The sequence below is a fragment of the Heloderma suspectum genome, chromosome 6, assembly GCF_057233095.1.
Source record: "Heloderma suspectum isolate Gila_16-S chromosome 6, 16-S_ref, whole genome shotgun sequence".
In the NCBI taxonomy this organism is placed as follows: Eukaryota; Metazoa; Chordata; class Lepidosauria; order Squamata; family Helodermatidae; genus Heloderma; species Heloderma suspectum.
In genome coordinates, this window is record NC_139463.1 from 60,249,980 (window position 1) to 60,274,921 (window position 24,942).

Below are 24,942 nucleotides of genomic sequence, written 5' to 3' on the forward strand. Positions count from 1 at the left end.
GAGCAGGGGGTTGGACTCGATGGCTTTGTAGGCCCCTTCCAACCCAATGATTCTGTGGCATAGGATCTACGATTCTATGAAGTATGCTTTGTTTTACGTGGAGGTGCATATCACATATATGTAAACTGGACGCATACCAGACGGATCTTTTCACATAGAGCTCTCGGTGCTTAGGAAAACCCAAAAGCTGGGGGAGTCCAGGGAGAGACCACAACAAGGTCTTTGAAAGCAATTCCGTGATTTATGAAAGAATTTTAAATGAATTAAAAGCACACATCAACATCAAGAGAAACAGAACTATACATACATTTGGGGAATCAGAATCATACTAACATTCAGAGGGGTAAAGATACACATATACAGTCGATAGCGAAGTACACTGGGATGCATAGAGAACTCTGTGTGTGTGTGTGTAGTAGGGATGTACGCTGTTGCATAGTCCACCACACACAGTTGGGCAGCGCAACTGGACTCTGCATGTGAGGTATTATAAAGCTCCGCCACATATCGCCAGTGCTCTGGGCTCTGCCCAGGCCAGACAGGGACTACTTGTTTGGACAAAGTTCTGAGGGACACCTCAGTGTGACCACACTCACAAATTGTATCATTCTGCCTCATTGTCCCTCAGAACTCTGGCTCACATTAGCAGCAGTATCATCATCCCAGGGGTCCTCCTCGTCACTTCTTGACTGCTCCACTCTGCTGACAGCTGGTGGGGGGGGGAGGTGCTCCTTGGGAATCCATCCCCTGTTGGAGCGTATGAAGGCGAGGGTGGAGACATGTTGTGGTGTGAGTCTGCTTTGGCGGGTGGTGACAATGTTGCCAGTGGTGGAGAAAAGCCTTTCAGAGGCCACACTCGAGGGAGGGCAAGATATATGCCAAATGGCGACTTTGGTCAGATTTGGCCAAACGCCACGTTTTGTATCCCAGTATAGGAGAGGATCACTCTCTGGGCTGCTCTGTGTTCCCAAGAAACTCTCTCTGGAATAAGCTTCCAGTTCATGGATAGCCACATCATAGGCTGATCCTTTCATGGCTGCTTTGGCACATTCCCCCTGCCTGCTCCCACTTACACCGAGCTCCACTGCCATTGAGGAGTACAAGTTGAATTTTCGACAAGATGCCCCTGTGTCTGATTCTGCTTGTTGTGTTGGTGGTGCAGCTGCTGTGGCATCATCATCGTCACCCCTTCTGCTGGTGATGGTGCTACTGCTGCAGATATTATCTTCAGGGGAGGTAGTAGTCCTACTAGCCTCAGTCTTCCCCAGCTCCTTCTCATCCAGCACATTTCTCTGGCTGTGGCAGCACTCCATGACTTTCTCAGTCAAATATGATTTTACACTTTGGAAGTCAAGGTTCTAGTTTGGCAGCACCGCCTTTGTTGTGCTATCCCGGAACTGTGGTTCAAGGAATGCAGCAGCAACATATTTCATGTCCCCCCTCATTGAAGTGATGTGTTTGTTGGTGCCCAGCTCCTGCAGAAGGAATTCAGCAAGCCTAACTGCAGGATTGGGGACCTGACTGCCTACACCACTGGTGCACTCGCAAAGCTCAGCATGGCGTTTTCTCAGCACCCCCTCTATGATCTTCAGCACAGGTAGTACTTGGCACAGTGTGGCATAGTCTGCACTCAGTACTGTTGTGCATTCATCGAAAATGTTTAAAATGTCCACCAGGACTTGCATCCAGAGCCACTGATGTGGTGTGACAAAAAATTTGGAGTGGTGTTGTTTCTCAGTGATGTAGTCGTTTATAGCTTTGAGTCTCTGAAGCATATGCAATGGGCTGTTCCAGCATGTGCACACATCCAAAATGAATTTGTGTTCTGGAAGGCCACGGCTACGTTGGATGGTGCCGATTGCCTCCATTGCTGAGCAGGACTGCCTGAAGTGGGTGCAAATGGATTGGGCCACCTTAAGTAGCTTGCCTATTTTAGGGGATGCATTGCTCAATCCAGAACGCACCACAAGGTTCAAACAGTGCGCAACACACTGAACGTGGTTTAGCTGTGCGATGTGGGCTGCTTTTAGGTAGTTGGAGGCATTGTCTGTTGCTACACAGCCCACTGTTAGATTTAAGGGGGCCAACCAGGACTGAACAACACGACTGATGCTGCTGCTGACGTTTTCCGCTGTGTGTGTCACTGAGAGCATTGTGAGGGCCAATGTCGCTGTTCTACGAGTCAGTTGGCTGCTTGCACTGATGGATACCCATTGCGCGGTGACACACAGATAAGACTTTGTTTGGTTACTTGTCCATGTGTCACTCGTTAAATGTACACTTCCTCCAACTGCACATTTCAAATCCTGTTGGAGCACCCGTCTGATTGCAGAAGCCAGGGCTGGAATGGCTACGCCACTAATGTAGTGAAGAGAGGGGACATCCCACCGAGGGCACATTCTCTTAATGAAGCACACAAAGTCTTCATCTTCCACCAGGGAGAAGGGAAGCACACATTTTGCAATGACCACTGTCAGGTCCTGGATCAACCTTCGTGCCTGGATGCTGTCAGAGGGGAATTTCTGTGTCAGCGTGAGGCATTTCTCCATTGACGCCTGCCTCTTAGCGAAGCTGCCTTCTGTGCCCTTCTCACCCAGACCACTTTGCGTGAGGTCCTTGGAAGATGAGGCAAAGGCGGTACTGTTCTTTTTGGATGGTTGTGGCTTCCCGTTGCTATCTTTGGGCACAAGAAGCGGATGATGCACCTCCATGTGTCCCCTCATGGCAGACGTGCCCACTCGTGCACAGCCCCCTTCTTTTCCTAGCCGCACATGGCTTCTACAAATATCGCAAATCATGACATAGCGGTTGTTCTCTGCATATTTGGAGAAGCGCCACACATAGGAGCTCACCCTGCCGCCACCATTTCTTCTTTGGGGAATGGGGGTATCGGTTCCAGATGAGGTGGCATCTGGAGCTGCACGTTTCCGCTCATCTGTGGATGGTGTTGTTGTTGGTGTTCTTGATGGTGCTGACCAGTGCTTAGCAGGGGACATTTGTTCCTGAGGTTAGGGATTGCTCCCACAGAACCCAGAAGGCTGGAAGTGGAGAACAGAGTCAGACCTAGTCTCAGCAGGGGCATCATTGATATAGAAGAGCTCCTCATCATCTTCGCTGTCCGGATCACTGATGACGCTAAGTCCTCCAGCCTTTTTTTCAAAATCACATGAGCCGCCGCCCACGAGGTGATCATCAGCAGGCAGCTGTGGACCTGGTTCACCTGTCCCACTTCCGCTGTCTGATGCAGGGAGGACGGTTGTGGGCGTCTCTGTAAAGATTCAAAATAGATAGAAGCAGAGTTTCATGAGAAATGCGACTTTTACACATGAGTAATAGCCAAGAGAATAAAACTGTGTAGTTGTAGAAGTCTATGAAACATAGCTTGGAATTGCGATCAATCAACATGACACAAGGTGCAGTTGTAAGCTACTCCTGCACTAGCTAGCACTGCGAAAACACATTAGGTGCAAAAAAAATGTACTGTACAGACTTGGAAACTCCACGAGAGTTATCTAAACGTGTCCTCACTGGTGAGAGTCTGAAAAGCATGGGGGAGGAGATATCTGGCTCCCTTGCAAGGTCCACTCCTTTCATCAGCTCTATTATACCATTGTGTGGGACTCATCACCTTCATGGCTGGCCCGAAGCATTTTGCTCCTGAGGCAAAGGGTAAAATGGCAGCCCTCCATCCTACATAGAGCGATAGCTGAATCTTACTTGAACAGTGACAATGGGAGAGCCTCTTCCACCACACCAGAGGACAACAAGCTGGCTGAGGAGGTACAAGGCAGTCTGAGGAGGACCCCCAGTTCTGTGCCCCAACACCTCGCTGCTACCTAATGATAGGGCTGGTCCTGAGCACATACTTGGCAAATCTCATCGCCTTTTTCAGGGGTGCATTTGTGGTCCCCCGGGAGCAGTGCCTGATTAGTCAGGCCTTCTTTTAAAAACCGTCCTCAGAAATGTAATTGCTTAATCCATTCACATTGCAGCTCTAGTTAAAAGAGATCAAGGCCAAACAAGACAGCAAACCATGATGAATGGCTTTGGAAACAAAGCAAGCACAAAACACTGAAGTGTTTCCCCACCGAAACGGTGTATCGTTTGAGAAAGTATTGCAGTTCTTTTAAAGAGTTGGGGTTTTCTTTAGTACTGGAGTACCATGTAACATTTAAATAATATGAAATATGTTCACAGCAATGAATATGAATGAATGTAAAACAGTCGTGTATGTTTTGGAGTGTTGAAGAAGAAGATCCCTTCCCCCAAATGCTCCCCTCCAAAGGTTTTGGACTTCAACTCCCATCAGAACCAGCCGGCATGACCAGTGGTCAATAATGCTGGGAGTTGTAGCCCAAAACATCTGGAAGGCTGCAGGTTGCAGAAGGCTAATGTAGGGACTATTCAAATATTCAAAGATATTTATTTGTATCCAGATATTTACAAGCACCTGTGATGACAGAGTCTTACCAGATTCATCCTTTGGAATGAGGTAGATATCTTGACTTTCATCCCGCCGCTGTAGAGTCTCCTTGGGAACATTTTCATCCGCTTTGGGTTTGGAGACACTGCCCTTCCACTCACCATCCACGAACTTTCTTCCTCTTCCTCTGGAGTTGTGGCCGGCTGTGCCTGTGCCACTTTCTGTAGCGGAAATTGGTGGTGTGCGCTGCTTACGGGTGCGGGGTGGACTGGGGCTGGGGCCGCTGTCGCTGCTGGTCACACCTTGGGCTTCCTCCACTTCCATCTCATTCTTAAAATACCTCTGAAATGCAACCTCAGTGGTGTATGTTCTCGCCGGGCGTGCACGCCTCTTTTGAGTGCTGGATTGACCACGGGTTCCTCTTTTCTCCATGTTCATGTCTCTGGGCAGAAGGAGACATAAATGCATGTGACAAAGCTGAAATCATGTGAACAGCCTACAATCGCAGATATAGTGCAGTGGAGAAGTAGTTACCCACCAATCCAGCCATTCAATGCTAACTAAATAGGGGCATATTGTACAGCAGATTAGGCTGAAATGCCCAGGATGGAGGATGTGGTCCATCCATGTGGCCTGAAAAACACAGGCCTACAGTACACACAGCATGCTGGAGGATGGAGTCCTTCCCGGGCCAAGGAGACTAACAATGGCCGCTCATGCATTCTCCCCCACCACATTCCCCCCCTCCCCCTGCCCCAACCCACTCAGAAATACATAGGCAGGCACATGGGTTAATCCTGGAAAGCCCAGGAGGATAGGGGATGGAATCCTTGCCTTGCAGACTAGCAATGGCTGCTGCCTGAAGCATGGTTTCCCCCCCACCCAGGCCAGTTCAGTTCCCCCCCTCCCCCCTCCCAGAGAGAAATACATAGGCAGGCACATGTGTTAATCCTGGAAAGCCCAGGAGGGTGGGGGATGGAATCCTTGCCTTGCAGACTAGCAATGGCTGCTGCCTGGAGCATGGCTTCCCCCCCACCCAGGCCAGGCCAGTTCCCCCCCCCCACCCCAGAAAGAAATACATATGCAGGCACATGGGTTAATCCTGGAAAGCCCAGGAGGATGGGGGATGGAATCCTTGCCTTGCAGACTAGCAATGGCTGCTGGCTGGAGCATGGCTTCCCCCCCACCCAGGCCAGGCCAGTTCCAGCCCTCCCCCCACCCCAGAAAGAAATACATAGGCAGGCACATGTGTTAATCCTGGAATGCCCAGGAGGATGGGGGATGGAATCCTTGCCTTGCAGACTAGCAATGGCTGCTGGCTGGAGCATGGCTTCCCCCCCACCCAGGCCAGGCCAGTTCCAGCCCTCCCCCCACCCCAGAAAGAAATACATAGGCAGGCACATGTGTTAATCCTGGAAAGCCCAGGAGGGTGGGGGATGGAATCCTTGCCTTGCAGACTAGCAATGGCTGCTGCCTGGAGCATGGCTTCCCCCCCACCCAGGCCAGGCCAGTTCCCCCCCTCCCCCCACCCCAGAAAGAAATACATATGCAGGCACATGGGTTAATCCTGGAAAGCCCAGGAGGATGGGGGATGGAATCCTTGCCTTGCAGACTAGCAATGGCTGCTGGCTGGAGCATGGCTTCCCCCCCACCCAGGCCAGGCCAGTTCCAGCCCTCCCCCCACCCCAGAAAGAAATACATAGGCAGGCACATGGGTTAATCCTGGAAAGCCCAGGAGGATGGGGGATGGAATCCTTGCCTTGCAGACTAGCAATGGCTGCTGGCTGGAGCATGGCTTCCCCCCCACCCAGGCCAGGCCAGTTCCAGCCCTCCCCCCACCCCAGAAAGAAATACATAGGCAGGCACATGGGTTAATCCTGGAAAGCCCAGGAGGATGGGGGATGGAATCCTTGCCTTGCAGACTAGCAATGGCTGCTGCCTGGAGCATGGCTTCCCCCCCACCCAGGCCAGGCCAGTTCCCCCCCTCCCCCCACCCCAGAAAGAAATACATAGGCAGGCACATGTGTTAATCCTGGAAAGCCCAGGAGGATGGGGGATGGAATCCTTGCCTGGCAGACTAGCAATGGCTGCTGGCTGGAGCATGGCTTCCCCCCCACCCAGGCCAGGCCAGTTCCAGCCCTCCCCCCACCCCAGAAAGAAATACATATGCAGGCACATGTGTTAATCCTGGAATGCCCAGGAGGATGGGGGATGGAATCCTTGCCTGGCAGACTAGCAATGGCTGCTGGCTGGAGCATGGCTTCCCCCCCACCCAGGCCAGGCCAGTTCCAGCCCTCCCCCCACCCCAGAAAGAAATACATAGGCAGGCACATGGGTTAATCCTGGAAAGCCCAGGAGGATGGGGGATGGAATCCTTGCCTTGCAGACTAGCAATGGCTGCTGGCTGGAGGCCAGTTCCAGCCCTCCCCCCACCCCAGAAAGAAATACATAGGCAGGCACATGGGTTAATCCTGGAAAGCCCAGGAGGATGGGGGATGGAATCCTTGCCTTGCAGACTAGCAATGGCTGCTGCCTGGAGCATGGCTTCCCCCCCACCCAGGCCAGGCCAGTTCCCCCCCTCCCCCCACCCCAGAAAGAAATACATAGGCAGGCACATGTGTTAATCCTGGAAAGCCCAGGAGGATGGGGGATGGAATCCTTGCCTGGCAGACTAGCAATGGCTGCTGGCTGGAGCATGGCTTCCCCCCCACCCAGGCCAGGCCAGTTCCAGCCCTCCCCCCGCCCCAGAAAGAAATACATAGGCAGGCACATGTGTTAATCCTGGAAAGCCCAGGAGGATGGGGGATGGAATCATTGCCTTGCAGACTAGCAATGGCTGCTGGCTGGAGCATGGCTTCCCCCCCACCCAGGCCAGGCCAGTTCCAGCCCTCCCCCCACCCCAGAAAGAAATACATAGGCAGGCACATGTGTTAATCCTGGAAAGCCCAGGAGGGTGGGGGATGGAATCCTTGCCTTGCAGACTAGCAATGGCTGCTGCCTGGAGCATGGCTTCCCCCCCACCCAGGCCAGGCCAGTTCCCCCCCTCCCCCCACCCCAGAAAGAAATACATATGCAGGCACATGGGTTAATCCTGGAATGCCCAGGAGGATGGGGGATGGAATCATTGCCTTGCAGACTAGCAATGGCTGCTGGCTGGAGCATGGCTTCCCCCCCACCCAGGCCAGGCCAATTCCCCCCCTCCCCCCACCCCAGAAAGAAATACATAGGCAGGCACATGGGTGAATCCTGGGAAGCCCAGGAGGATGGGGGATGGAATCCTTGCAGGATGCCTTCCCCCCCAGTTCCCCCTGCTCCTCCATCTCACCCCAAAATCACTAAGCATAGGGGCACATTCAGGTAAAGTAAACATACCTTCACTGTAATAAAGGTTGAATTGCAGTGCCGTAGAGCGGGGGGATGCAGAGAAACACACTCCTTGCAGCAGCTGGGACAGACACTCTGCAGCAGCGGTGCCTCTGTTCTAGTCTGGACTCTGGAGTCTGGCCTGGAGCAAGTGAGGCTGCTGGACATACACGACCGCTGTCCTATGTGAACTGAAGGCAGGAATCCGTGCGATAAATGGTCGAGGATGAGTTCCCTCCCCTCAATGACCTTATCTTCCTGGTGGGGGGGGGTGGCCTGGAGGGATCTTGCTCACCTGACCTCACCTGACGTGAACCTGACCTCACACAGACAATAAAACAAAAGATGAGGCTACGTGCAGGTCGTGACTCAGCCTCAGGCAGGCTACGTGCACTTTGTGACCCCGTCCCTCCCAGCAAAAGAAAGCCGCGTCGTAGCAGGAAACTGCATATTTATTAAATAGTTTCGTAAAATCTCTTTCGCCATCTTTCGTCCAAATTTGCAAAGTTTCCTTCGTAAATAACTTCATAATATCTTCGGCGAAGAAAAAAAAAAAGTACCACATGAGCTCCGGTTTGGGTAGACGGGGGCGCCCCGTCTCGGGGGAGGGTTCGGGGGGCCGAATGTGTTTGAGTTCAGGCCCATTTGACTTTCGAGCGGATTTCTCTGACATCCCTAGCTAAGAGAAACCTCCCTGGAAAAGACCCTGATACTGGGAAAGATTGAAGGCAAAAGGAGAAGAGGACAGCAGAGGATGAGATGGCTAGACAGCACCACCGATGCAATGAATATGAACTTGAGGACACTCGGGGAGAGACTGGAGGTCAGGAAGGCCTGGCATGCTATGGTCCATGGGGTCACGAAAAGTCGGAAATGTCTTAACAACTGAACAACAACAACTTCCATCTCAAAAACCCAAGGTGTTTGAAATCAGTCAGTCTATTCAAGAAAAGGGATTAAACTCCTGTTCACATTTTGGAGGACAAAGAAGTGAAATAAGACCATAAGAACAAAAGAAGAGCCATGTTGGATCAGACCAAGGGTTCATCTAGTCCAGCATTCTGTTCACATAGCGGCCATCCAGCTGTTGACCAGGAACACACAAACAGGACAGGAGTGCAACAGCACCCTCCTGCCCATGTACCCAGCCACTGGTGTACATAGGCTCACTGCCTCTCGTTCCAGAGGTAGCACATAGCCCTCCAGACTGGTAGCCATTGATAGCCTTCCCTCCAGGAATTTCTCTAACCCCCTTTTAAAGCCATCCAACATGGCGGCCATCACTACATCCTGTGGTAGCGAATTCCATAGCTGAACTATGTGCTGTCTGAAGAAGGCCTTCCTTCTATCTATCCCGAATCTCCCACCAATCATCTTCACAGGATGACCCCGGGTTTTAGTGTTTTGAGAGCGGGAGAGAAATATCTCGCTATCCACATGCTCTAGACCATGGGTCATTTTGTACACCTCTATCATGTCTCCCCTTACTCCCCTTTCTTTCAAAGCTACACAGTCCCAAATGTCGTAAGTTTCCTCATAAGTTCCATTCTTTATGGAAAGGCCTCGAGACACGCAAGATGCTCTGGGGGGGCACTGTGCATCCGGATCAGCGGAGGGCTTGTCACAGACACACTGTTCTCCACCTGCCCCTAATTGGTCCACCATCCAGATATTAGAGGAAGTGGTTTCACCCGCTGGCAGGATAGGGTGTGCTCTTCAGATGGACGGCTCCTGTCACTATCCGTCCAAAGGCCTTGTGCAGCTACTTGGTTCTTTCCTCCAGAATGGGTGTTTGTGGAGGGAAAAACAAGACATACACAGTGCTGGGAAACACAAGAGAGTGACAAGTGGAAGCTGGTGATGTCAAAAACCCTTCTCAGACCCTGTGAATGAGGCCTGGCAATTGCGTACTGAAAGCCTCCTTTGGTGGCAGTTTGGAGACCCTGATTCTCAGTTTGGAGACCTTGCCTCCTCTATCAGTAGAGGAGGCAAGTGCCCCATTTGAACCCATACAATGGATCTTCCTTTTTAAATATATATTCTCTTTGGGGGGCAGTATGTTAATTGCTGCCTGTAGCTGCCTAGTATTAGGAGCTACTGACAAGGGGTTCTACCCAATCCTGAGTGACTAAATCCACTTCAGCCTTCATTAATGCTGTGCTACGTCGGTGTTTCAGGAGAAAAAGATTCATTTAAATTTAAATACCTAAAGACCTGCCAGTCTTCAGGGCTTTGCTTTGGTAGCAACTAAGCAGAGGGCTGAGGGGTGTTTTGGAGCATAACCAGTTGACAGCTTCAAATTAACTAGCTCCTTGGAGGACTGAAAGGTCTCCTGGTCTTGAATGTCAACGGAATGGCTTGGAGACATGGAGAGTGCCTAGCAGAAGGCAGAAATTGACAAACAACTACCGTTCAAAGCTTATTCTCCAGTGGTGAAAAAGAACTCACAATCTTACTCTGTTTGGAGGTGGGCAAGAGATCATGATCTCCAGGATGACTGATTCATTTAGCATTTCTCATTTAAAGATAAGACAAGTTATCTGTCAAGCTAGAATTGTAAAATGATACAACTAGCTGGAAAACGATGTTTCTAGAATGTCAAGACAATTATCAATATCAATAATGAGTAAAAATTGAAAACAAAAGAAAAACTAAAAGTCAGTATCTAAAAGCTCAGAATAAAATTATTTTTCCCAGCCCGCCTCAAACACCACTAGGAGATTCCTTTCCCACAACAATAAAAATTGAGAGTCCAATATCCAATGTAAAGATTTTAATCCCCTCTCGTTGAGCCCGAGTCGGGCTTCGTTAGTCACATTCTCTGCATTTTTTTCTCTCTTTGCAAAAATAAAAATCGCATGCAGTGATGTGTTGATACTATGACAATGTCAGAAGACTTAGTCAGTAATGTCATCCATTCATTCATATGCAGTTCGTTCTCTTCTCTTCTCAGTGCTGTTGTGAGGAAACACAAGAGCACGTTTCTTTTCAAAATGGTTGAGGGATCATCCAAGCAGCAGTACTGGATCCAACCTGTAAGCAGGGTGGGGGACCTCTAAGTAAACCCCAAGTGTAACTTTTCCAATACAAACTCCATAATTTGTGAGTCAAGTGAGGTGAAGAAACTAGGGATGTACAAAAATCACCTACATTTTGTGGATGTGATTCTCAGTGGGGGGGAGGTGCTCCATCCCTCCCCCCAGAATCCTCGATGGGGGGTGAGGCAATCTGGTCCTTCCACCCTGGAATCCATTTGCGTCCCACCAGGCTGCCGTTATAGGGTACATAATAATTTACTTATCCTATCACAGCAGGAAAAAAAAAAAACAGTGTACGCAAATGGCGGCGGAGTACTGCAAGTCTCTGTTGTACCTACAATGCATGATATGTAACACTAATTCCTGACAGCATGATGGCGTAATTTTTTTTAAAAAATTATGTGTTTGAAAGATGTCTAGGAGCAATATAATGCCATACAGACAACCACTTCGAGTAGAGTGAGAAAGAGCAAAAGCCCAGTGAGGAAAGGATCCCGTAGCTTAAGGAATAACTCAGCACTTTCAACAATGTTATTGGCCTTCTTACTAGGGATGGCAGAGAATTTCTCCCTGAATCTCTGGGAGGCCGAGGGCCGACGCATTCGGCCCCCCAAAGTTGGTTGGGAAATTCTCCGCCGGCCCCCCGCCCCCCTCGGGACGGGACTTACCTTCGGCGGATGTCCTTCTCAGCGGCGGGTCCTGGCAGCAGTTCGGCGGCAGTTCGTCACGGGCGGGGGCGGCGGCCAGTCTCCCAACTGGCGGCCGCCGCCACCATTGCAAAAAAAAAAAGTAAAAAAAACACAAACACCCGTAATAGGCTACGTAACGATTTACGTAGCCTATCACGGCTAGATTTCCAAAGTCAGCCATGATAGGCTACGTAAATCATCACATAGCCTAGCAAGGGAGACTTTGGGGGAAAAAAAGCGTGTACGCAAATGGAGCGCCCATGGGGCGCCGCCATTTGTGTTCCTTATTTTGGCACATCTAGTCTACGTAAAGATTTACATAGACTACGGCAAAAATAAGGGCAAACTATTTGTGTTGCCCTTATTTTCGCTGTAGTCTACGTAAATCTTTACGTAGACTAGACGTGCCAAAATAAGGAACGCAAATGGCGGCGCCCCATGGGTGCCGCCATTTGCATACGTGCTTTTTTTTTTTCCAAAGTCACCCATGATAGGCTACGTGACGATTTACGTAGCCTATCACAGCTGACTTTGGAAATCTAGCCGTGATAGGCTACGTAAATCGTCACGTAGCCTATCACGGGGTCTTCTTTTTTTTTTTACTTTTTGTTTCGCGGCCAGGGAGACGGGGCTTCTCCCCGGCCTGAATTTCGTCCGTGTGAGGCGGGATGCCTCCCCCCCTTGCCTGAGCTTCGAGGGGAGAAGCGAAGTGCCTCCCCACCACCGCGAAGCCAAGCTGCGAAAAGGTAAGTGACTTTTGTACATCCCTACTTCTTACACATGTACTTGAGAGGAAACTAGAGTAGCAGGGCATGTTTCAAAGTGATAGACACCCTAAGTCCTTCTCCTGATTACATGATCTTTACAGTTGAGACTGGGCCTCAGCACTATAATGTAGCATTTGGGGAGGAAGATGAAAGCCAGGAGACCAGCCCCAGAGGCCAAGATGGAGAAGACCTCCACAGCCACCATGGACTTCCCCTTGGTGCTCAGGTAGGTGGGCACAAAGGACACCCAAACACTGCAAAACACCAGCATGCTGAAGGTGATGAACTTGGCTTCGTTGAAGGTGTCAGGCAGTTTTCTGGCTAGGAAAGCCACCATGAAGCTGACGACAGCCAAAAAACCCATGTAACCCAGGACAGAGTAAAACATAATTACTGAGCCTTCATTACATTCGACGATGATTTCTCCAGCCAGGGAATGGAAGTCCAAGACTGGGAATGGGGGAGAGGTCACCAGCCAGAAAGCACAGATAATAGCTTGGATGAGGGGACAGGCCAGGACAATGGAGTTTGGTAGTTGTCTTCCCAAGAGTTTTCTGGCCATGTTTCCTGGCTTGGTGGCCATGAAGGCCAGAACCACTGTGACAGTTTTTGCAAGCACAGAAGAAATGGCAATGGAAAAAATGATGCCAAAAGCAGTTTGACGTAGAAGACATGTGACCTTCGTGGGGCGACCGATGAACAGAAAGCAGCTGAAGAAACAGAGCAGGAGAGAAAGAAGGAGGACATAGGTGAGGTCTCGGTTGTTGGCTTTGACGATGGGCGTGTCACGGTGTAGAATGAAGGTGGCCAACACTACAGATGTAATCAGAGATAGGAAAAGAGCCAGAGAAGCTAAAATGAACCCCAGTGTCTCCTGATAGGAAAGGAAGTGAGTCTTCTTGGGGAAACAGTGGTCTTGGTTGCTGTTTGGATGTTGATCTTCCGGGCATGGGTCACAGTGATCTGCATCTGGAATGAGCAAAAGTATCTCACACATGGCATAGATGTTCTTTTTGTACAGACAGTGCAGGCCACAAAGAAGGAGACAGAAATTTCAGTTCCCTAGCTTACTGTCCATATAAGCGTGCAGCCTCCCTTTTCATATTTTCTCTTTATGTTTCAACAACATATTGCATAAGAGCAGAGTCAGGAAGGGTACAGAACACTGCTTTTCACCTGTGTAGGATAGCCCATGCTAGCCGACCCATGTTCCATATTCTGCAAGAAGAAAAACCTGAAGTGTGTAACTAGAAATTGAAAACTGTTAAGGGTAAGAGCATCACCACAGCCTGTCACGTGCAGTGCCTTCCGAATTGGCAAATAAATAAATAAATGTATATGGCATTTGCTTCAGATGACGCACTTTCTTCAGAGGAGATGTTTCAGTGCAGAAGCTGGAAAATAGCTGACAGTAATCAATATATATTAAACAGCAGTTTCCTTGACATTGGGGTATCATGCTCCAATTGCTAGAACCACTAATCACCTCTCAGCTTCATGTCTAATGCCCAGACAACCGAGATTGGAAACATGGTGTTGAAAACACTATGCATGGAAAGGTGAGCCAAGGCAAGTATTTCAGGATATTATTATTCTTTATTTTTTTAAATAGAAGATGTCTTCAGGAAATTGTGAATAGTTTGCAAAACAGGAAACCACCGAGTTATGCAATCCCCAATGTTTTTTTGGAGAAACTGTTCATAGGTTAAATGGCCATGTCTTCTCCTTCCGCATGATCTTTCCATGCTAACCCCGGTATGCTCTGCAACTGAACAAGGCTCTCAATGCTTGAGCTACCTGTCCGGTTAGAAATCGTCCCTTCTGGGCAACGGTCACATCTGTAGCAGCAAACCGGCTTCCCCTCTGGAACTTTTCTCTGGTGCCCTGGAGAGCATCGTTCCACACACCTCGCATAGGGAGGCACCTAAAAGGGGAGACAGAAATAGTTGAGGGTTTACATGCAATGGAAGTTGCACCAAAATAGGACAGAGTTACTCAACAGAGTTTCCAAATACACAATGGATAGGATCACCAGTTGAGAAAGTCTGAATCTTTTCTGGATTTCTGCAGGTTACTTAGAATCATCGTAATGGAAGCTGATGGAGATATACATGCTCAAACAGATGCAAAAACATGAAGCTGCCTCCTATTGCATCAGACCCTTTCTCTGCCTCTCTAGGGATGCTGGAGAAATCTTCCACAGACCCCAGTGAGGGGTCCGCTACACCGCTTGCGTCCCTGCTATTTGACGTGATAGGCGATGTACATCTTATGTAGCCTATGGTGTGAAAAAACAGAGACACAAACGGCGTATTTGCGTCCCAGCTCCAACTTCCCCGCTGTTGCTTTGGAGCTGGCTGGCGGCTCCCCAGAGTCGACGCAGAGAGAGGCAGCTGGCGAGGATTCTGGTGGGGGAGGAATGGATCGATTACCCCCAGTGGCCCCCCCATAGACAGCAAGGTAAGGGATTCGTACATCCCTATACCTCACTCACTATTGTCTGCACTGAGTGGAAGTCGCTCTCCAAACTTTAAGACCGGGGCCTTTTTGCAGCCATACCTGGAGATGCCAAGGACTCAAATTGGGAATTTGCATGCAAAGATGGTTCTTTCTCACTGGACAAGGACCCCTTTCTGCACTCAATAGGCCTTTGGTCTCATCTAGTAAGTAGTAATGGCAGAGAATTCCGCCATGGATCATGGTGAGGCCAAATGCCAGTGCATTCGGCCCCCCGAACTCCGTGGAGGAACAGCCTGCCACCCCTCTGCCCACCCGTGGATCCCCCCAGGACAAGACTAAACCTGGGGTGGATCTTATGGGCAGTGGCAGCTGCGGTGGCGGCTTCAGGGGCAGCGGCTGCTGTGGCTGGTCTTCCAACTAGCGACGTACGAAAATTCTGCCACTGATCTCGGGGATGCCGAATGCCAGCGCATTCGGCCCCCCAAAATCGGTGGCAGAATGGCCCGCAACCTCCTGCCCCCCTGGGACGAGACGTACCTTGGCCGGATGTTCCTGGCGGCGGCGGCTCCGGCGGTGGTTCGGCGGCGGTGGCGGCGGCAGCGGCGGGTCTTCTGACTGACTGCCACCGCCACCATTTCCAGTTTTAAAAAAAAAATGTCATAGGCTACGTAAAGATTTACATAGCCTATCCTGGCTAGGTTTTTTAAAAAATTTGATAGGATACATAAATGTTTACGTAGCCTATCATGGCTGACTTAAAAAAACAACAACGTGCATATGCAAATGGTGGCGGCCACGGCCGCCGCCATTTGCGTTCCTTATTTTGTCACATCTTAGTTTACGTAAACATTTACATAGACTATGGTGGTGAAAATAAGGTGAACTCAAATAGTGTAGACGCTATGCTATTTGCGTTCCCCTTATTTTCGCCGTCTTAGTCTACGTAAATGTTTACATAGGCTAAGACGTGCCAAAATAAGGAATGCAAATGGCGGCGGCCGTAGCTGCCACCATTTGCGTACGCACGTTTTTTTTTTAAGTCAGCCATGATAGGCTACGTAAACATTTACGTAGCCTATCACGGCTGACTGCAGGGACACAAATGGCGGCAGCTACTGCCGCCCCCATTTGCGTCTCTGCGAGCCAGCGGCCGGATGTCCGGCTGCTGGCAGAGCCGGCCGGCGGCTCCGCAGAATTGCTGCAGAGCAAGCTGGCCGGCCAGGATTCCGGCGGGGGGAGGAACGGAGCACCTCCCCCCCCAGCGAGGATTCCGGGGGGAGGGACAGAACGCCTCCCCCCAACCATAAACATAATTCGCGAAAGGTAAGTACCTTTCGTACATCCCTACTTCCGACAGGCTGCTGCCACTGCCATTTCCACTCGGGGGGGGGGGAAAGAAAGAAAGAAAGAAAGAAAGAAAGAAAGAAAGAAAGAAAGAAAGACGTGATAGGCTACCTAAAGATTTACGTAGCCTATCATGACTAGGTTTAAAAGAGAAAAAAACATGACGTGATAGGCTATGTAAATCTTTATGTAGCCTATCAAGGCTGGGTGGGTTAAAAGAAAAACAAAAACCGCGTACTCAAATGTAAATATTTATGTCGGCTAAAACGGGGAATCAAAAAGGGATGCAAATAGCGCATGCTACATTATTTGCGTTCCCCTTTATTTTTGCCCTCATAGTCTACGTAAATATTTACGTAGATTAAGAGGGCAAAAATAAGGAACGCAAATGGCGGCGGCCGTAGCTGCCGCCATTTTCGTACGCGGTTTTGTTTTGTTTTTTTACCGAGAGCCCTCCGTGGTCGGAAATCCGGCTGCGGATGGCTCTGGCCTGGCCAGGCCTGGCCGGCTGCTCTGTGGAGCTGCCGCAGAGCACAGCCGGCCACAGAGGATTCCAGGGGGGAGGAACGGAGCACCTCCCCCGCCACCACCAACATAATCCACGAACAGGTAAGTGACTTTCGTACATCCCTAAAAAGACACCTTCCGTTCTCAAGCCATAGAACTGCAACATTCTTCATGTCCCCCATGACATTCACTTCAGACCCACCTCTGTAGCCCACACAATTGCATCAGCATGAATGGTGAAGTCCTGGTCAGGCAGAGCTTCCGGATCCACCTGTCCAACTTTGGTGTGAGCTAAAGATTCATTTGGGAAGAAAATCACATTCACAATATCGTATCTCTTTCCCTTTTGAAAGAAAGAGACTACATCTCCAGCACTGTTGTTACACCGGACATTCCTCAAAGGGGCAAGAATCTGAAATGGAAGAGAGAATTATAAACAGGGTAATGGTGAGTGAGTTCTGGTGTCTTCTGACATTCTGTGACTGCCATCAAGTTAGGAGACTTCTTTTCTTTACTGCATTGTTTTGATGAACACTGAAGGTGCATTCAGATGGCTTCATTGGGCAATTGCTCAAATATGCTTGCCCAGTGGTTTGACCATTTTTCTTTGTTGTCTACTTGCTACAAGCCGTGTTCCTATCCTTGTGTGTGTACCAGAAGTAGTAGGGTGGTGCCATCAAGGCACACAACACCTGAGGTGTTCTCATGCTGCCTGGCAAGAATGAACATGGGGTAAGGAGGGGGGAGTAGCTGCCTTTTTTTTTGCTTCTGGAGATGAGGGGTGGGGAGAAGAATGCTATGTATTTGGAGTTACAGATTGCTTGACTCTTCCTCTCAGTAGCCTCAGTTTTAAATACATGATTATCACAGAAGCACCATTGCTCTCCACTGCCTTTTACTCACTTCCTAGTGCTCTTTAAGGGAGCTGATGGGCATGGAAGAATATCTTTGTGGAATGTCTCTATTGGGATCTTTAGACTGGACCAACAGCCCTTCTCCTAGGTTCACCCTTTGCTTCCAGGATCAGACCACCGAGAAACCACCAAGGAACCTTTGATAAGATTGCCAACTCTCGCTGAGGACATTACCTGCCATGGCTGAAGATTCAGCAGCCTCTTGCCTCCCCCTCTCAATGCATGTTTGGATCCAGAGGAGGACACAGCATGTAACGTGTGTGCAATGGAATAGACAGCATTGTAGATACTGTAGCTGTAACTGGACATGGTCATTACAAGGATACGGCTCTGCAGGTCCGGTACCTTCTCCTCCCCAGTGCAGTTCCTCCATCCCCACGGAGAGATTTCTCCTGATTTCAGAAAGTCACAGTTAAATGTGAGTCCCCACCATTTTTGAAGAAAGACATCTCCTTGTGGTCGGTGTGGATTTAAGGCCAAGAGAAAATGTGGGAATAATGGCACATCCTTCCTGTGGACTCTGAAGTGCAAAGCACCATGGAAGTCTTTGCCCTTGTATAAATTTTGTCCTTCCTCAGAAGTTTCCCAATGGGCTGTCAGGATCCAAACCTTCCTAAATGGGATCTTGGTCTTTTCTTCATGAATAGCCAAGAATGCTCTTAATATGAGTACAACGTTGGTGTCCCCAAAGACAATAATCACTTGGGGTTCAAACCAAGCACTAGGAATAGATCCAAGATATGCTTGTTGTACAAGGAGAGGGTTTGTTGGGTCAAACATGTCAGTGAAGGCCACACAGATGTCCTTCTGCTTGAGCATTGGTGTCAGTGTCTGGATGAAATTTTCACCTGTCTCCTGAGTCAAGGCAACCAGCCCAATCCAGTTCCAATGGAAATGCAGAAGCAGCCGGACAAGGCCCACATATTGAGCAACTTCATTAGTATCAATCCGGAAGAAGGAAGGAAATTCTGTTTTTTCTCCCTGAACAGGGTCAACCAAACCATAACCAAGCTGAAAGACAATATTCTTGTTAGTCTACTGCAGTGAATTTTGTGCTCCTTTGAAGGCTGACATGTTTTTAATGGCATAAACTTCCATGGACTGCTACAGCCAGCTTCAGATGCATGAAGTGCTATCTAGAAGGAAGACATCCACTTGAAACATAGACATCTAATATGAAATGAAGCTCTCTTTAAGGTCCCCCCTACTGTGGATATCAACCCAAAAGTCAGGGCTGCCCTGGAGGCAACCTTGGCACAGTTTCTTGCCATTGTCCTGAAGAGGCCCATGTCATTATACTGAAGCAATAGGACTCTTTGTAAGTGTGTTGGGGATTTAGGGTCCCCCCCCCAGGATAGTTTGGTCAAACAGTTCCATTGTGTGTCAAAATCCATTAGGACACACAAAGGGGAAAATGAGACATAATGGTAGTGGGTCTTAATCAGAAACCTCATATGTTCCTCTAGTCGGAACACTTTTTGTTTTCATCCCAAGATGTGTGGCTGAAACACAAGCTCTTTTATATGGAAATGTGTCCCAATACATAAAGCACTGACAAATTTAATATTGTTGTGGGTTCAGGTTCCCACAATCACTGGAGGAATTAATGAAATGCATTAAGTGACTGCAGCAAAATCAAGAAGGAGTCTTGTGTCACCTTGTTCAAGAACACACGTACAGAAGAAGAGCCATGCTGCATCACAGAAAGGGTTCATCAAGCCCACCATTCTTTTCCCACAGTGGCCAACTAGCTGTCAACCGGGAAGCCTCCAGGAGGACAGAAGTGCAACAGCACCGTCCCGTCCATGTTTCCCAGCAACAGGTCTACTTAGGCATACTGCCTCTGGTTCTGGACGTAGCACATAGCCATCAGGACTATGAGCCATTGAGAGCCTTTTCCTCCAGGAATTCATCTAAGCCCCTTTTAAAGCCATCCAAGTTGGTGGCCATCACTACATGTTGTGGTAGCGAATTCCATAGTTTCACTATGCACTCTGCCAAAAGGTCTTCCTTTTCTCTGTCGTGAGTCTCCAACCAACCAGCTTCATGGGATGACCCCAGGTTCTAATATTTTGAGAGAGGCAGAAAAATAGCTCCCTATCCATGTTCTCCACACGATGCATAATTTTGTACACCTCTATCATGTCTCCCCTTACTCTCCTTTTTTTCCAAGCTAAACAATCCCAGCTGTTGTATCCTTCCCTCATTGGGGACAGGGGGAGATGCTCCAGCCCCTTAATCATCTTAGTTGCCCTTTTCTGCACTTTTCCCAGCTCTACAATATCCTTTATTGGCAGTTTTATTCTCAATTCCTTGTCCAAATATGGCAAACATGGAGTTTGCCTTTTTCACAGCGGCCACACACTGGGTTGACATTTTCATCAAGCTGTCCACCACAAGCCCAAAACCATTTCCATGTTCAGTCACCACCAGCTCAGATCCCATCAGGTTATATTTGAAGTTGGGATTTTTTATCCCTGTGTGCATCACTTTGCATTTGCCTACATTGAACCTCATTTGCCATTTGGATGCCCATTCTCCCATTTTTGAGAGATCCTTTTCGAGCTGCTCACAATCCCACTTCGTTTTAACCACCCTAAATAATTTGCTGTCATTGGCAAGGATGGACACTGCACTGCACACTACTCATTCCAGACCATTTATGAACATGTCGAAGAGCATTGGTCCCAGTAGAGAACCTTGTGGGACCCCACTATTTACATCCCTCCATTGGCAGAATTTACCATTTATTCCTATTCTTGGCTTCCTGTTATTAAACCAGTTACTCATCCATAAGAAGAGCCGTCTTCTTCCATGACTGCTAAGTTTGCTCAGGAGTCTTTGATGAGGGACTTTGTCAAAAGCTTTTTGGAAGTACATGCAGTTGATGTCTAATGGGTCACTCTTGTCTACACGTCTATTGAAACTCTCAAAGAACTCTAAAATGTTACTGAGACAGGACTTACCTTTGCAGCAGCCATGCTGATTCTTTTCCAGCACGGCTTGTCCTATTAGAGGTTTGCTAATTTTATCTTTCATAATGCTTTCACCCAATTTACCCAGAATAAACCTTAAGCTAACTGGCCTGAGATTTCCCGGATTGCCCCTGGATCCCATTTTAAAAACTGGTGTTACATTGGCCATCGCCCAGTCCTCTGGTACAAAGGCTGATCTTAGGGACATGTTGCATACTTTGGCTAGAAAAAGAGCCATTTCATATTTCAATTCTTTGAGAACTCTAGGATGGATACCATCTGGGCCCGGTGAATTTCTTTGCTTTCAATTTATCAATAAGGTTGAGAACTTCATCTCTGGTCACCACTATTTGTGTCAGTTCCTCAGATTCCATTCTTGAAAACATCCATTCAGGCACAGGTGTCTGTCCTATATCTTCTGCAGTGAAGACAGATGAAAAGAATTCATGCAGCTTCTCTGCAATCTCCTTATCCTTCTTTAGCAGGAGGTTTGTTTGTGAATCTTTAAGGTGTTGCAAGACTCAATTTTTTTCTCCCCATCCAAAGCATTTTCTTATGTAACAGACCCAGTGCTGCTTGGGACTAGTCAAACAATATCCACCTGAGACTCCTGAATACAACCGAGGTTATGACGGGGCAGGTTAGCCAAGGTCAGAAGGCCTCCTGCTCTTACCATCCACAATCAAGGCAACACACCCACTGCATGGAGGGAAAGGGCTTCAGAGATTGGCCTCTCCAGCTCAGAGTTTCTGAGGTCTACAGATCCCCCACATCTCTCCCCAGATGAATCCCCTTACCTGTGGGATCTTGAAGATGCCCATTACAGAAGCAATCTCCCTCGAGGATTTGGAATCGAGACCCCCAATAATGGAGAGCAGTTGATCATGTCTGTGACATTTATAATTAGGAAACATTTGCCCCGACGTGGAGAGCAGAGACAGACTGTTCAAGTGGATCCATCTTGCGATGTTGCTGTGGTCATAGATGTGAAAGCCAAGGGTGTGGTTGGGGAGGAGAATTGTGTCCTTGTGGATCTCCTTCATGGCGAACGCCAAGGCCAGGACTTGCTGGTAGTGCTTGAATATCCTGCAGTGATGGGAGTTATGACGGGAGGCGAGTGAAGATACAATATAGTTGGAGGTGGGAGGGAGACATTTGTTCTGCTATGATTACCCAACTGTGAGTCAGAAATGTTTGCTCATCTACTTCAGCTCACCCAGAAATCAGCCTTCCCCACCCCTGTCTTACATGACGTCTGCGGGGGGTGGAAGGGTGGGCATTTCTAGGTCATTATGAAACTCTTAACATGAAGCCCAGCCATTGTTTGCTCTGCCTTCCCTCCTTGCACCAAGCAGCCTGTAGGGGCAGGTCACCTGTTCTCCAGTTCGCAAGGAAGCAGAGATATGATGGCCAACCCTCCCCAGGTCACCCCCACCCTCAGCTCGATTCAGAAGAGAAGGAGACTGCAAAGCCAGCTTCTGGCTCAAGACTCTGAAAATTATTTATTCTAGACTCAGTTACAAGGAGGACACAATCCAGTGACTTCAGTGTTGGTGGAACAAAGTATGAGGTGTCCTCCCAACCTATTGGTTGAATGCACAAATCCCAGTTTCCAAGTTCCCCTTCTCCGCGTTATACACACACACACACACACACACACACACACACACCTTTGATATTTCGCCTTGCAGCAGTAGATGCAACAGCAGAGCTTGGCTCCCCCATTCTCTGGACATTATAGTTCCCAGGGTTTCTGTGTCACTACCATAGCCAGAGAAGGAAAGAGGAATTGTGCTCCGGCTTAGAATGGGACCATACATAGCTCAGAGCCACAGAGCACAGGCTTTGCATCCTTTGCATGCAGGAGGTCTCAGGTTCAATGCCCAGGTTCTCCAGAAAAGGCAGGAAAGCTTCCTGACTGAAACCCTGGAGAGCTGCTGCTGCCAGCCAGTGCTGACAACTCCGGGCTGGATGGACCGAGGGTCTGGCTCGGTATACTACAGCTTCCTGTGTTGCCATGCAGCTGGAGAAGAACCTCCAGGTCTCTGCTTCTCATTACAGGTTGATGCCAAATTAGGATCAGCATGGAAGGAGGCCTCTAACCTGCAAGCAAAGAAGGCAAACATCTGTCTCAGATCCCTCTTGTGGACACTTACAAAGCAGAAGTGCTGATTTTTGGTGGTGCTAAACCACTGAAGTCCTGAGTCTCTTTATAATAATTCATGCCAACCGGCAAATTCCCTCCGACAATGAGGTCTCCTGGGCTGTGATAGGCTTGCAGTTCCTTAGGCCTGGTCAAGAGGCAGGTGGTTCTCAGCATCCTCTGGGTGGCCTGAGGCACCATCCAGAGCAGCAGCAGCGAAATCATCAGCGGCACAGAGAGACCTTCCCTCCTAGGTCAGCGACCAGACAGAACCTGAAGAAGAGCTGAATATACAGGCCCTGGAAGGGAATTGGAGCGTAGCCAGAAATGATCAGCCCTCAAGTCATCAGACACTGCCCCGCCCCACATGGAAGGGCCCAGGACATATTTATATGAAGCATGTTTTCTCCTGGATGTCTTTGTTCTTCGTTGGGTGGGCAGAAATCCATGGGGGTTCATCAGAAATTACTGTCATTTCCACAATTCCAGAGTGGCAAAATAGCCATAGCCCCACAGCACTGAGCTCCCTTTGCACAGTGGAGGGAGGAGGGAAAAGTTTCAACTGCTTCTCTGTGGGGCAGATGGGCTCCGAGATTGGACTTGAGTTGTCAAGTTCTGACCTTGGGCCTGTGTGGAGCTGAGGACCTAAATCCAATATGGAGCCCGAGCTTGTGCCAAAGTTCATTAGCCCAGATAGGTGATTGGGGAAAGGGAGGAGCTGGGTGTGGCAGAGTCATGCTCAGTGATGCTTGGAGCAACCATAATATGTGAGCTGTGTGTCTAAGCTTAAATGCATGTTTGTTTCTCTTGCAGGCCGGATGGAAGTTTCTGGGTTAGCTGAACAGTCCATCTGCTAGTTTCTTTGACAGTTTATATATGATCGTTCAGATAACATATTGCTGTCTCGGGATTGATCTTTTCCCTCCCTGTTAAAAGATTGTCAAGTTCATTACTAACGTTTTCTTGTGCCTACTTCAGCTGCCTGTTCAAGTTACTGGCCCTCAAGAAACAGCATGCAGCCAATTTGGAGCTCCATTTTCCATTAAAATCCTTGTAGCTATGGGGAAGATAGCCAGTAAAGAACCATCAAGGGAGTGTGTCAAGCAAAGCATACAGATATAGAGTACATTAGGGACAGACTCTGAGATGGGCCCCTCAGGGCCAGGGGGAAGGAGAGACGGGAGGAGAGAGCCAGTCTCCTGTCTGAGGAGGAACCGTTCTGAGAGAGACTCTGAGGGGGATTACGGAAGGCCACTGAAGCGTGCTAATTCACCTGTAGAAGAGGCCTCAGCGCTGAGACACCGAAGGCCTAGTGCTACTCTTCCACCTCTCCTTAATGGATCTCCCTCAGAGGGAGCAGTGGGAAAATACTGGGGGGTTTCAAGATAAAGACAACAATGTCTGGACTCCTTGTAAAAATTCAGGGACTGAGGCAGGATGAGGACGCAAGGGAAGCCTCATCTGGAAGCCCCCCTTCTCTGTTTTGCTTGGATTTTTTAAAAAGGGGACCGGCCCCCCTCACGTTCTTCTGCCCCAAGGAGGAGGATTTTCCAGCTTAAAATGGAGAGACGGGGGAGCTCTTGGTGGCGCAATTAGCGCAGAATAACCTGTCATAGGTGAAGGCACAGAGCTGTCGGCTCTCTTGGCAGTTCATCCCACTACAAACCGGTCCTTTGGATCCCAGATCCTTTCCAGGATTTGGACTGGCCCTGTATACAGGCATCTCTCCTAGTGTGTCCCTCTGCTCTGTCCCTTTTCATGGCTGCACAGAAAAATCAGGACAGAAGGCTGATCATCGGATCCTTTGGATTCTGCAGCAGGAGGGAAGTCGGGAGCCCTTCTCGTGGCCTTGACGGTGGAGGGAGCCCCCCTTCCAGACGCATTTCCTCGGGTCCTCATGGTGCTTCCACAGGAGGCTTCCCATCTACTGGTTCCCCCCCTTCCCCTTTATTCTGGCTTCCCAACGACCCTGCACGGTGGGCCAGGAGAAGAGATAGCGGCTGGCTGGCTTCCCCATCCTATGGATGTTTTCACAGGCATGAGTGCAAGTCCACTCAAAGGCTGTGTGCACGTACACGCCAACCCTGCACAGGTGTCTGCCTCACCTTCTTCCCTGCCCTCCGAGATGGTGGCCACTCAGAAGACATGGTTTGAATCCGAGGAGCACCTCCCCTCCCTGGCACGTGTGCAAAGGAGCAGGGGCATCTTTTTTCCTTGCTTAACTAGTGCCATACTGTTTCCTCACAGGCCCCAGGAAAGCTATGACTTACTTCTGAGTAGACATAAGAGCAGGCTGTAGGTCTGCAATGCTCAGCACAC

General features: G+C 49.2%; 2 protein-coding genes across 2 annotated transcripts; both read right to left on the reverse strand.

The window, feature by feature from the left end:
* Positions 1-224: 224 nt before the first annotated feature.
* LOC146340972 (uncharacterized) lies at positions 225-7,974 on the reverse strand. The gene is made up of 3 exons (XM_084804549.1): positions 7,796-7,974; positions 4,471-4,865; positions 225-3,268 (listed from the first exon to the last, which is right to left on the reverse strand). Exons 2-3 carry the CDS (start codon positions 4,859-4,861, stop codon positions 3,009-3,011), a joined length of 651 nt encoding a protein of 216 aa, XP_084660675.1. The 5' UTR covers positions 4,862-4,865; positions 7,796-7,974; the 3' UTR covers positions 225-3,008.
* A 5,885-nt stretch (positions 7,975-13,859) lies between these two features.
* Positions 13,860-22,922, reverse strand: LOC146340973 (vomeronasal type-2 receptor 26-like). Its single transcript, XM_084804546.1, has 6 exons — positions 22,637-22,922; positions 21,278-21,566; positions 18,354-18,516; positions 17,680-17,897; positions 16,794-17,003; positions 13,860-14,204 (listed from the first exon to the last, which is right to left on the reverse strand). The coding sequence occupies exons 1-6, from the start codon at positions 22,846-22,848 to the stop codon at positions 13,986-13,988; spliced, it is 1,311 nt and encodes a 436-aa protein (XP_084660672.1). The 5' UTR covers positions 22,849-22,922; the 3' UTR covers positions 13,860-13,985.
* Between the last annotated feature and the right edge of the window lie 2,020 nt (positions 22,923-24,942).